Below are 14,067 nucleotides of genomic sequence, written 5' to 3'. Positions count from 1 at the left end.
TGTATTTTATTGTTGCATTTGGTCATTTTTACTATTGTTATACTCAGTACAATGTAAGTTGTCTATATCAAGCTATCCGTTGCTTTGGGTGGATCTCTTCATAAAGGCGGTTAATAAATCCCAGTAAATAAATAAATAACTTGTCCTCCTATAAACCAAGTGAAGTTTTTAAGGAAGCAGCTGGATTCTGCAAAGCAGTGGGCGCATTGCGCTGCTTAACACCTACATTGCTGTCACTGAATATTTCTTCAGCAAATTCACAGCATCTACCAGAGGTAATGAGTCAACAATATCTCACTGCTCCGGTGATGCTCAGTGTAAAACAGAAACAAACAAAGCAAAACCCAGGTGGTCACAGAATCTGACCTCAAGAAGGATTTCGGACAAAGCCAGAAAAGATGATTGACTGACAATTTGCAATACCACGGTTCTAATTTCCAGAATATTTCATTGTTTTTGTTACGTACAATTCAGGAGAATTTCTGCACCCCATCACCATCAAATTCACCTTTTCTTCGAGCTGAATGTAATTGTCTTCATATGTCCCTCCCCCCCCCCCCCCCCCCCCCTTTAGCAGTAAATCAAGGTTTTGGTAGAGAACACTAGGTTGCCAGCTCTATATTCCTAGCTCAGTATCTGCTTAGTTTGTGGATTTAAATCCTATTTTTCTATACCTGGTTACTGCATATGTTAAAAAAAAATCCCCAAAGAGCAGACAGATGCATTCATTCTGTAGCTGCTGCATAATTAAATGGCATGATATAAATAGAAACAACTTGAGAGTGTATGTATATACGCAATGCTTCCTGGGCTTCATAATCCATGGAAAATAAAGAATATAGGTCATGGCACAACAGTGACCCCTACTGACCAGGATACTTGAGCACCAGATCTCAGAGACTGTGAGCTACAGCAATGGTATCCATGTTCAGTCCTTGAGAGCTACAAATGGGTTGGGTCTTCAGACTACTCCCAATGCATATGCATGAGACAGATTTGCATACAGTAGTGGAAGGGGTATCTTGACAACTTAACCTGTCTGCAGCCTGAGGACCCTCAGTAAATAGCACTGATCTACGTCATTCTGATTACCGAGGTGGCTGGGCTAGTCAGGGGTTGGGGAGGGGTTCGCAGGGCAGTAGCTGGAACAGAGGAGGGGTAAAAAGGGATAAAACACTGGGCACAGGCACCAGCAGGGGGAGGCAACATCCAGTCCCCATTGACATCAGTTTTCCCTCGTTTTTATTATATCCCCAATACACCCTCTCTCAGAGCTGAAGAACCTAGAGTCTCAGGAGCCAAAGGCAGGAGTATGTCATACTGGGAGACAGCATGCTTGTATGGTCTCTGTAGTGGTAAACAAAGGATGTGGGTAGTAGTAGTATGTGCCCCTCTGTCCTGCCAACATTTGTCCTCCTTCTCCCTCTCACGTCCATCCAGCATTTGTCCTTGTGTAACACCGCTTCTAATCGACTTGCATTGGTTGCTGGTTCGTGCGAGGACACATTTTAAGCTTCTTACTTTCATTTTTTAAATCTTATATGATTTATTGCCAGACTCCCTCTCTCAAGAGGTATTGCTCTAGTCTGCTCCCAGGTCCTTACGATCGGCTCAAGAGATAAGAGTAAGAGTGACTTCTATACGCCAACTAGGAATAGAACCATATGCGGGTAGAGTCCAGAATTATGGAACAGATTGCTCAACGAAATCAGGAGTATTCCTTCTTACTTAACTTTTAGAAAGGCTCTTATCTGTTTTCTCTATATTTGAATGATTCGTAAGTCTAAAGTTTTTAATAAGTTTTAAATTTGATCTTCTCTGCTTTTGTAATTTTGCTTATTTATTCATTTTTTGTAATTCAATGGTATTTTGTTCCATTTTTTTTTTTGTAATCCACCTTGAGCCTTTCTTGGGTTAAAGCGAACTAGAAATGTCTGTATTAGATTAGATTAGATTAGATTAGGGAAAGTTCAGTTAGATGACAGTTCAGTTAGCGTATCGTAAGTTGGCACTAGATGTTCTCACTTATGCCATGTCTATGGCATCCGGAAATGAAGTATTTTAGCACGTAACTGACACCATAACATGTGTAGACAAACAAATAACACAAGCAGCCTTCAGAAATGGGGGTGTCTCAGTTTCACTTTATTCAATAGACCCAACACGGACTGTGTTTCGGCAACTATAGCCTGCGTCAGGGGTCTAATGATGGTTACCTACTTCCAAAATGACATAGGTGCAAAACCATCCGATGGAGGAAAAAAGCTTCATCTTGAAGAAGATGAATCTGCTGAAAACTGGATGGAAAATCACCGATCTAAAAAGCGCATTGACAAAACGGACCTTAAAGAGTGCTGCTCGCACTTAACAAACCTTCCTTGTGCTTTTTTGTGTCTGCTTTGACCCCTGTGCTTTTGGATTCCCTCTCTTTTGTTATAACATAACATGTCTGTATAATAGTGGCAGATGCCCAAGCCTCATCCATGCCCCATTCACATGACTACCCCTTGCATTGATGCGCTATACAAGTTGCGAACTAAAATGATAGCATACGCTTAATATCCAACTAGCGCCTACATGAAAATGCCCACATCTGGTGAGCCATACATTTACACAAACCTTAGAGCTGGCGTAACTGCAGTCATGTACAATTGTATATAAAAAGATGAAGAACCTCCCCCCCCCTCCACACACACACACACACACACACAAACAAACCAAAAGAAAAAGGGGGATGACCAATCAAATTTTATTTATTTATTTATTGCATTTGTATCCCACATTTTCCCACCTTTTTGCGGGTTCAGTGTGGCTTACAATATGAGTTAAATATTGGAAATACAATTTGTTACAGATTGGTTATGGATTACATTTTGCAGAGTTATGCGAAACAATTGAGGTGTCGTTAAGGAATGTAACAATGGAGCACAAACATTGAAACTTAAGAAAAAAAAATTCCAACTTAAGACAAAAAATCCTAAGAGGTCTTTCCTATTGACCACTGACTTGCTAGATAGACTCAACGCAGTCCTGCATTTCAGCGCAGAAGGCGTCTGCCTCAGGATTCACAAGTAAATCAGTTCGGTTGATAATACAAAGATGTCAGTCTAGGCAAGGGTATCAATCATAAGTCCAGACCTAAAGAACAGATGTTACACCATCGGTGCACAGTTAAACTATCTGGAAAGTAGCAATGTAGAAAGACGTCCAACTTCTAACAGATCACTCCTGCAAAATCGTGATGGAGCTAACTGAACACACCAAAAGTAGAAACATTTCCGACATAGGAGCTATCTTTGCTGTCAGATTCCATCAAAAGAAACGCTGAAAGGGTGAATTAAAAAAAAGACATATCTTCCTTTTAATAAACAAAATTGGGCAATATAATGACAGCCCATCTCTAAGAACAGGACCAAATTTGGCATTTTATTTATTTATTGCACTTGTATCCCACATTTTCCCACCTATTTGCAGGCTCAATGTGGCTTACATAGACCTGTTATGGCATAGCCATACCAAGGTAAAGAATACAATTGATGTTACAGAGAGGTCAGGGAAAACAAGAGGATTTGGTCAAGTAGTTATAGAAAGATACATTCTGAATAAATGTGGATAGGTGATGTGATATAGTTAGTTATGGGTTTTTGTGGTAGGCCTTGCTAAAGAGATAAGTTTTCAGAGACTTGCGGTTGATCGTTTTCAACTGAGTTGGAAGTGAAAAACCAGTGAAAAGTAAATTGAATTTGAAAATAGGCCAGATTGGACTGGGGGTTCCAAAGAAATAAGCCCCCCCCCCCCTTCTGAAAAAAAGGCCCAACGTATTTCTATGGGAGAAGCAGTTCCACCTTCTGTAGCATAGAAACTGATGCACCTTACTGGGCAGGCTACAGTACATGGACAGTTCTGGATCTTACCTGCCAAAATTTAGAGGCAACACACACACAGGGATAGGAAATAATTCCATGAGGAAGCTCTGCATGCTTACCAACCACGTACCCCCTCCAGTTCTGCTATCGTTTCTTAGTCATGCCAATCTGTATTTCATTTTCTTTTTTGTAAATTCTGCTATGAAACCTACTGACTGAAGCGTACTGCTTTCTTAATGGTTGCTATGGATACTGCCAACTAATACCTGTGGGATGGGGGCTCCCTGTGTTTTCATAACTGCAAGATCTATCCTTTGAAATCTGTTGACAATGACATCTAATGGTCTGATAAATATGTTTCATTATATTTTTCTTTCCAAATCAACGTGTTTGCATACCACTCCATTCAGTCCACTCCTATATTCTCACCTCCAGATCAAAAACACTAATAGACAGAACAGAAATACACACGCAGGCCCACACAGAGGGACTGGAAAGAATTCCCTGAGCCGTGTTCCACCTGCTTTCCCCGCTTGTTAAACTTGCAGAATTGTTTATTTCACAGGTGATTTGCCTCTAAGCAGCCACTGCTTGAGTTGATGAAAAATGGGACACTGAGCAAGATGGGTCTTTGATGTAATCTATTTCAATATCCCTTAGCCTGCTACGCATGAAGATTGCCAGCACGAAATATTCCTTTGCCAGTATGCATTCATTATATTACATGCAACAGAAAACGGAAAGGCAGACGATCCGCAAAATCCAACGTGGAAACAAAAACAGAGCAGATCAGACAAGCAAACTTTATTAACAAGGTAAACACCTCATTAAAAAAGGGCACTTTTTTATTGAGGTGTGTACCTTATTAATAAAGTTTGCTTGTCTGATCTGCTCTGTTTTGTTTCCATATTACCAGTGGCGTAGCCACAGGTGGGCCTGGGCCCACCCATTTAGTGCTCAGGCCCACCCAACAGCAGCACACATTTAGCGGTAGCTAAAGGGGATCTCAAGCTCGGCCAGCTGAAGATGTCCCCCCCCTGATGGTAACAAAAACGCTACTCTCCATGATAGTGGCACCTGCACACACTCCGTTTTCAGCGCATGCCTGCTGCATACTGCCAAGGTGGAAAGCAGCATTTTCCCGCCAGCTGAAATATTTTTTTCGGTGGTGATTGGAAGGAGGGAGAACACTTGGTGCCCACCCACGTCTTGCCTAGGCCCACCCAAAATTTGTTGTCTGGCTACGCCCCTGCATATTACATGCAAATACAGGATGCATGGGAGTCATCTAGAGAACAATTGTATACCTGGGTGCCTGTGATAGAAGGCTTCTTAGTGCAAGTTTGCGCACCAAAACCAGCACTGTTGTATACTGGTGCGTACGTGCTATGACATGCAAATGCGAGGGGCGAACACGTGGGCAGAGCACAGGAGGGACATGGGCGGACCATCCACTTAGGCAATGCAGGTTCACATCAGAATTCTTTAATGCAGGGGTTCTGAAGGACACACCCGGCCAGTTAGCTTTTCAGGATCCCCACAACGAATATGCATGAGATCAAATCCACTGCCACCCTTGTACGCAAATCTGCTCGAGTGGAGGAGTGGCCTAGTGGTTAGAGTGGTGGACTTTGGTCCTGGGGAACTCTGTTGGATTCCCACTGCAGGCACAGGCAGCTCCTTGTGACTCTGGGCAAGTTACTTAACCCTCCATTGCCCCAGGTACAAATAAGTACCTGTATACAATATGTAAGCTGCATTGAGCCTGCCATGAGTGGGAAAGCGCGGGGTACAAATGTGACAAAAATAAATAAAAAAAAATAAATTTATGCCTATTCATTGTGGGGGATCCTGAAAAGCTGACTGGCTGGGTGTGTCCCCTGAAGACTGGGTTAAGAACCCCTGCTATAATGGAATCTGAGCGCCCCAGAAGAGGGACTCCCTGTGCAGTACTGGGGCACCTGAAAGGAGGCGCCGCGTTCCAGAACTGCTACCGTAACATGACGTCTTTAGCTGGACTATATTTTCTGCTTGCGAGAACATTTTGCATTCTTGTACAGATTTTTTTTCAGCTAAAATTATCTGTTTTTCAGACAGACTCAGGTGCGGTAGTGAAGAGCGATTACGCCTGTGACTTCATTGCTGTCTCCTGGGAAAGTGGGCGGTACTTTTTGCTGATGTCATTCTGGATGTTCTCAGTAATGAAGATTTATGACATGTTCTGGGACAACTTATACTGAATCCACTCAACCTGACTGACTGTGCCAGCCAAATGCTAATACGTTTTCTCTCTCTCTGCAACACCCTCCTGTTGTAATATGTGGTACACAGCACCTCTTGCTCTTTTGTGATTGTGATAATTGCATTCATTTGCATCCAAACAAGACAGTTGTGTCTGTTAGAAACCTTTGAGGTCTGTTAGAAATAGGAGAGAGCATGACAGATTCTGTATCCCGAAAGAGGGGGAAGGGAGGAAATTGCTGACTGCAGCTCATGCTTTCTCAAAGTAACTCAAGGCAAGTTGCGTTAAGATTCAGTAGCTCCTTTCCTGTCCTTATCCGATTTTAAACCTGAGTAACACCTGAGGCAATTCTCCTATGTGTTGTATCTGTGTTGTGCCTGCAAGTTTTTCCTATATAAGCACACAACTGTGGAACGCATTACCAAAAGCCTTGAAAACGACGTACGGCCACCTAAACTTGGGCGAATCTCTGAAAATAAAGTTTTGAACCATATCACTGATTGATCTGCTTTGTTTGTCTCCACGTTGGATTTTGCGGATCGCTTGCCATCTTGTTTCTTAGGACCACATTAAGAATAGGTCAGTTAGGTTGCCTAGCCAGGAGGGAAGGGCAGGGCTCAGGCAGGGAGGAAGTTAAAGCCCCGGTGGGAAGAGAACAGGGAGGCCCTAAGGAAGGAATCCTCCAAGTGAATCCCGATCTGGCTGCAGTACCAGGAAGGGGAGTCCTGGGAAGAGAGGAGCAACCCGATGCTTTGGTCTCCACAGTGTATGTCTTCCAAGGTAGGAAGTTTGCCTTTATTTATTTGTGAAGACCCTGGTCCTGGGTGTCCAAGCGAGAACCAGGCCTGAGTATGTGTGTTTTGGATCTGATGTACACTGTATTTGGGCCTGGCCAGAAGGCAGCCTTAATAAGACTGGTCACTGAGAGCATAGGAGCCAACTTTTCAAAATTATTGGGGGTGCTAAGCCCAATGGAAATAACCCCTCCCTGGACACATACAAGGAATTTTCTTAATATTGGAGGTGCTCAAGCACCCATAGAGTTGGCTGCTGTGACCGAGAGTTTGAAAGAGACTGCACTGGCACGGTATTCAGCCTGTGAAGCAACAGACTTCCTTATCAATTTGCACAAAGGGATAAAATCTGCAAATCCTTGGGCAGCTGTGCTTCTTCAGGCTTTTAGCCTGGCCACCACCCTTGCCTATCACAATATGTATGTATATGAATATTTTATACATTTGCTCTCTGTAACAGCTGTGCCGAGTAGTTGCCTGTAACCCTGTGTTTCCCAAACTATGGGTCAGGACCCCAAAGGTCACAAGATCTGCATTTGGGGTCACGACTTGGTGGTGGTGGTGGGGGGGGTCACACAATTGTATTTGGTTGTGATCATGGCGTCAAGGCCACAAAAAGATTGATAACCACTGCTGTAGCTCATATTTATTGCCACTTGTACAAGTCTGATGACATATCAAGGCCTTAAATTTAGTTCCCAGGTTAGGCCCTTATTTTCAGCTGAACTTAGGAGTCTAAAGGGCTCTTTTATAAGTACATAAGTAATGCCATACTGGGAAAAGACCAAACACCCATCAAGCCCAGCATCCTGTCCCCGACAGCAGCCAATCCAGGTCAAGGGCACCTGGCAGCTTCCCAAACGTACAAACATTCTATACATGTTATTCCCAAAATTGTGGATTTTTCCCAAGTCCATTTAGTAGCGGTCTATGGACTTGTCCTTTAGGAAACCGTCCAAACCCTATTAAAACTCTGCCAAGCTAACCGCCTTCACCACGTTCTCCGGCAACGAATTTCAGAGTTTAATTACGCGTTGGCTGAAGAAACATTTTCTCCGATTTGTTTTAAATTTACTACACTGTAGTTTCATCACATGCCCCCTAGTCCTAGTATTTTTGGAAAGCGTGAACAGACGCTTCACATCTACCTGTTCCACTCCACTCATTATTTTATAGACCTCTATCATGTCTCCCCTTAGCCGTCTCTTCTCCAAGCTGAAAAGCCCTAGCCTCCTTAGTCTTTCTTCACAGGGAAGTCGGCCCATCCCCGCTATCATTATATCATATATCAGCCCTTCGCTGTTTATCATGCGCTGATGGACATTAACACGCAGTAAGTGCTGAGCGTCCTATTTAATACCTCTGGGCTCACTAACGACTTAGTGCAACACTACACTTTAGCAAGTTTTCAAACATTCACCACTATTTAGAGGTCAAGGCTCCTAACTTTAAGTCTGCTTTTCATTTGAAGGGCATTTTACAAGAGATGTGGCCGCCGTGTCTGTAAATAGTAGCAATGTCTTGTATATGTAATTATGTACCTTCTGGGGTTTACACATACAGTTTGCAAATCCTAAATTCTGCCTTGGGAACAGCCACTTGAAAACCATTTAAATGTAGGCATAGGCGAGCGCCTCCTACACCTAGTTTCATATTTGTCTCCAGTACATTTCAAAATGGCTCTTTGGAAAACCTTTCTACATTACTATATCTCATGGCTGCTACACACAGACTCTTTATTCCCTTGCCTAATGCCATCTCTTAACGTTTTCCATTGTTAAGATCCTACATTTAGAAAACCTAGGGCATTCTTTACTAAGTTGCGCTAAGGGCGCGCTAGCATTTTTAGTGCATGCTAATGATTAGCACGTGCTAAACGCTGTCGCCCATAGGAACATATAGGCAACTCTATGGTAAAAGCAGTTAGCTTAGCGGGGTTTTAAAATGGTTTGGCTAGCTTCCTAAAAGAAAAGTCCATAAGCCATTATTAAAGTGGACTTGGGAAAATCCACTGCTTGTTTCTGGGACCTGGATTGGCAACTGTTGGAAACAGAATACTGGGCTTGATGGACCTTCAGTCTGTGTCAGTATGGAAACACTTATGTAGCGCACCTTAGTAAACAGGGCCCCTACAGGTTGGTACTCAGCTCCAAGTAAACTTTCAAAGAGATCATTTTAGCAGCTATCTCCCAGCAATAGACACCTAAACCTTTTGAAAATCAGCCTATTTCTGTAGAGACAGAACCAGTATTTCTGGCCCCTCCTCCTACATGCTGGGGGCTGCAGCCCCCGAAGTACCTCCAGAGTAAACGTTGCAGTCCCCAGTCTTGAGAGACTTCCGCTGACATTCCTTCATTGCACAGCTTAAAGATAAAGATCAGAGCCCCACGTATAGGGCCAGTGAAACAGAAGCAAAACAGCCTGGTGCTCAGGCAGGTTTTGGCGTTCCCCTGCTGTGCTTAAACCAGTCTTATTTCTTGTGAATATAAACAAAACCGGCAAGAAGATTCTTGCACAAAACTCACCATTCTTATCTGCTCTTCGGAAAATCTGAAAAGGAAAGAAATAATCGCTAATTAAAAATTAACGAAGGAATGACTCTCACTATTGTCAAGTCATAAAACTCTTAACTGCAAAGCATGAAATTCATTAGATCGACAGCTACTGAAAATTAATTTGAAAAGAAATGATTCTTGATTAATTATAATGGAAGTTAATTACGTTTCTTATTGCTTGAAATAAAACCCTGACTTAATTTTAATACAGAAACATTTCAGGAATACTTTTCTGCAATTCTGACAATACAATTTCTTCCTAATGCATTGCCCTTCCACTGCCTATACCCAGTCTAACACTGGAATGGTTTATAATCTCAAAAATATATACTAATCTAAACCATATTCTAAAAATAAACACATACTTTATTTAATACACTGCACATATTTTCTGGAAGTAAAATAGGGAAAAGCATTACACCATCACCCGCTGTGATACTGCCATCATGAGGGGGGTCATTGTACAACCCACCACTTACACCTGAACAGCATGGGAGGAGATGTGTCTGTTCTGAAATAAGTGGGTCATTTGATGATACCCTGTGATTCATTGCAGAAGTTAAAGCAGGAGTGGCCTAGTGGTTAGGGTGGTGGACTTTGGTCCTGGGGAACTGAGGAACTGAGTTCGATTCCCACTTCAGGCACAGGCAGCTCCTTGTGACTCTGGGCAAGTCACTTAACCCTCCATTGCCCCATGTAAGCCGCATTGAGCCTGCCATGAGTGGGAAAGCACAGGGTACAAATGTAACAAAAATAAAATAGATACTATTGGAGATTCTACATGGAATGTTGCTACTATTGGAGATTCTACATGGAATGTTGCTATTCCACTAGCAACATTCCATGTAGAAGGCTGCGCAGGCTTCTGTTTCTGTGAGTTTGTACATGCAGGACATCAGACTCGCAGAAGCCTGCGCGGCCACATTGGTGATCTGCAAGGGCCGACGTCTACATGGAATGTTGCTAGTGGAATAGCAACATTCCATGTAGAATCTCAAATAGTAGCAACAGTGGAGGAGTGGCCTAGTGGTTAGGGTGGTGGACTTTGGTCCTGGGGAACTGAGTTCAATTCCCACTTCAGGCACAGGCAGCTCCTTGTGACTCTGGGCAAGTAACTTAACCCTCCATTGCCCCACGTAAGCCGCATTGAGCCTGCCATGAGTGGGAATGCGCAGGGTACAAATGTAACAAAAATAAATAAAATAAAAGTCAGTCCTCAACACCCCAAAATTGTATACATGGCACTCAAACAAAGAAGAAGAAAATCTCCGCAGACCATGCAGAGGTGAGCGCCCAAATGGAGACGTGAAGTTTTTATTAAATGGCTGACCCAAAAATATGGAACGCTCCAAAGTTTGGTGCAATTGGGCCTCAGTTATAGAACAGAGCCAGTTACGTGTGTAACATAATTTGAAAACCGGTGTTGGGCAGGCAGACTTCTACGGTCTGTGCCCTGATCGAAGCTGAATAGATTTGGAAGGGTTGGAGTGGTGCTTTGACAACAACTTCAAAAATCTAGAACAGGCAAACTTCTACGGTCTATGCCCTAAAAATGCATGGATAAATCAAGATCATGTATACATATGATGTATCACTTCATATCATATGCAATAAGTTTATCTTATTAGGCAGACTGGATGGACTGTACAGGTCTTTATCTGCCGTCATTTACTATGTTACTCTTTGGGGTTCTATATGGAATGTTGCTACTAATTGGGATTCCGGAATCTTGTAACTCTTTAGGATTCCAGAATCTTCAGAACGTTTAGTACAAGAACAGTGCTGGGCAGACTTCTACGGTTTGTGCCCTGAGAAAGGCAAGGACAAATCAAACTCAGGTATATATATAAAGTATCACATACCATGTAAAATGAGTTTCTCTTGTTGGGCAGACTGGGAGGAACAAAAGGTCTTTATCTGCCATCATTTACTATGTTACTCTGGGGTTCTACATGGAATGTTGCTACTAATTGGGATTCCGGAATCTTGTAACTCTTTAGGATTCCAGAATCCTCAGAACGTTTAGTCCAAGATGAGTGCTGGGCAGACTTCTACGGTCTGTGCCCTGAGAATGGCCAGGACAAATCAAACTCGGGTATAAAGTATCACATACCATGTGAATGAGTTTATCTTGTTGGGCAGACTGGATGACCGTTCGGGTCGTTATCTGCCGTCATCTACTATGTATGTAATTTGTACTAAATTGCCAATAAAAACTAATAATTGTCATTAACAAGCACTATCTGGCACTAATCTGACATTGCACATGTAACAGACTTACACCCCATTCTATAAACAGTGTGCCTAACTTCTCTCACATACAAATGCAAAGGGCATTAACGTTAGAGGGACCTAGGTGTGTTAGGGAATTACGACTTACTTACACTTTATAGAATACTTGCATTTATGCTCCACCATTTACAGCAGCCACAGACATGATGTAAGTGGTTGCCAGGGGCATAGCCAGCTCTTGGAGTTGGGGGGGGGGGGGGGGTAGAGGTGGACAGAGTGCAACATATTCCTTCCACCCCCTTCTCCCTATGCATTAAAAATAATACCTTTGCTAGCGGGAATGCCGAAGCCCCATCAACAAAATTCACTGCTGAGCTGCTCCCCTTCTCCAGCCACCAATTCCAGGACTCCTCGCACCTGTTCAGTTTGCCCAAGAGCTGAACATGCTTAGGGTGTCCCGGAGTTGGTGGCTGGAGGCACCCCGCTGACTTCCGCAAGAAGGAGGGGAGCAGCTGATGGGGCTTTGGCATCCCTGCCAGCCATTTCACAGGTGCCCAAAGTTGGAGGGCACAGGCCCCACGGCCCCCCTCTGTGGCTACGCCACTGGTGGTTGACCCTAAATTTTGGCGCATATCTGAGGACTTATGCTACTATTCTGTAAGAGTAACTGCCATTCTGGAATACGATCTTAGCAGCAATTTTTTTTGGTGCCTAGCCGAGAGTTACCCATGTTGAATTTAATCCTTAATATGCATGATATCTGCTTGCTAGCAAGTATATACAAGGCCTAGCCACTGGGAAAATCCTGGAAACTCAGCAGCAGCTGCAGAGGACATGCATGATTGCAGAGCCATAGGCAGGATGCAATAATACATTACGGGTCTGTAACACGCAATACTGTCAAAATGTGGAGGAATGTGAACGATTACAGGAGGACCTTGCGAGACTGGGAGAATGGGCGTGCAAGTGGCAGATGAAGTTCAATGTTGACAAGTGCAAAGTGATGCATGTGGGTAAGAGGAACCCGAATTATAGCTACGTCTTGCAAGGTTCCGCGTTAGGAGTTACGGATCAAGAAAGGGATCTGGGTGTCGTCGTCGATGATACGCTGAAACCTTCTGCTCAGTGTGCTGCTGCGGCTAGGAAAGCGAATAGAATGTTGGGTGTTATTAGGAAGGGTATGGAGTCCAGGTGTGCGGATGTTATAATGCCGTTGTATCGCTCCATGGTGCGACCGCACCTGGAGTATTGTGTTCAGTACTGGTCTCCGTATCTCAAAAAAGATATAGTAGAATTGGAAAAGGTACAGCGAAGGGCGACGAAAATGATAGTGGGGATGGGACGACTTTCCTATGAAGAGAGGCTGAGAAGGCTAGGGCTTTCAGCTTGGAGAAGAGACGTCTGAGGGGAGATATGATAGAAGTGTATAAAATAATGAGTGGAATGGATCGGGTGGATGTGAAGCGACTGTTCACGCTATCCAAAAATACTAGGACTAGAGGGCATGAGTTGAAGCTACAGTGTGGTAAATTTAAAACGAATCGGAGAAAATTTTTCTTCACCCAACGTGTAATTAGACTCTGGAATTCATTGCCGGAGAACGTGGTACGGGCGGTTAGCTTGACGGAGTTTAAAAAGGGGTTAGATAGATTCCTAAAGGACAAGTCCATAGACCGCTATTAAATGGACTGGAAAAATTCCTCATTTTTAGGTATAACTTGTCTGGAATGTTTTTACGTTTGGGGAGCGTGCCAGGTGCCCTTGACCTGGATTGGCCACTGTCGGTGACAGGATGCTGGGCTAGATGGACCTTTGGTCTTTCCCAGTATGGCACTACTTATGTACTTATGTACTTATGTATGTACTAATGTGCAGTATTCCTCTAGCACACGTTACTCATTACTCCCTAAAATGGGTTAGCAGTGGGTGAGTGGGTTCATTTGAAGCTGTATGAATGAAGCAGTTATCTTGTTCCACACAGTAATGCACAAGGGCACAATTTTATTTCAAAATAGGGAAGATGACTCCCCCTCATAAGGCTCCAGATTATCCTTGCAGAACCTTGAATTAGCAGTTGCAACAGGGATGCAGAACAATGTACAATGAGCGTCGACATGTTCAGAAGACAGGTAAGCATGACGGAAACACGGCTATAATCAGTTAAAATGATTAGATTATCATGTTATTCATTACCTTTCCCTCCTGTAAGAAAGGGAATATAATATGCACTAGGGACAGAATAATTCACAAAATTAAAACCTCAAGACTGCGAGAGAACCAAAGTATCACAATGTTCTGTTGGTGTATAACTCCCTGTTCTACTCAGGTCAGAGCTGAAATTCACGGGGAAATAATCTCAACAAAAATGTGCATAGGAG

At 43.3% G+C, this 14,067-nt stretch overlaps 1 protein-coding gene across 2 annotated transcripts in view; it reads right to left on the bottom strand.

Moving 5' to 3' along the window:
* The window catches only part of NECAB3 (N-terminal EF-hand calcium binding protein 3), a 145,172-nt gene that overhangs the window by 70,415 nt on the left and 60,690 nt on the right, over positions 1-14,067 (bottom strand). For both annotated transcript variants that reach the window (XM_030212374.1, XM_030212373.1), the window contains exon 2: positions 9,428-9,452. In XM_030212374.1, the coding sequence (XP_030068234.1) occupies positions 9,428-9,452 (25 nt within the window). The remainder of the gene's footprint in view (positions 1-9,427; positions 9,453-14,067) is intronic.

This window comes from Microcaecilia unicolor, chromosome 8, assembly GCF_901765095.1.
Source record: "Microcaecilia unicolor chromosome 8, aMicUni1.1, whole genome shotgun sequence".
In the NCBI taxonomy this organism is placed as follows: Eukaryota; Metazoa; Chordata; class Amphibia; order Gymnophiona; family Siphonopidae; genus Microcaecilia; species Microcaecilia unicolor.
This window is presented reverse-complemented; position numbering and strand designations above follow the sequence as displayed.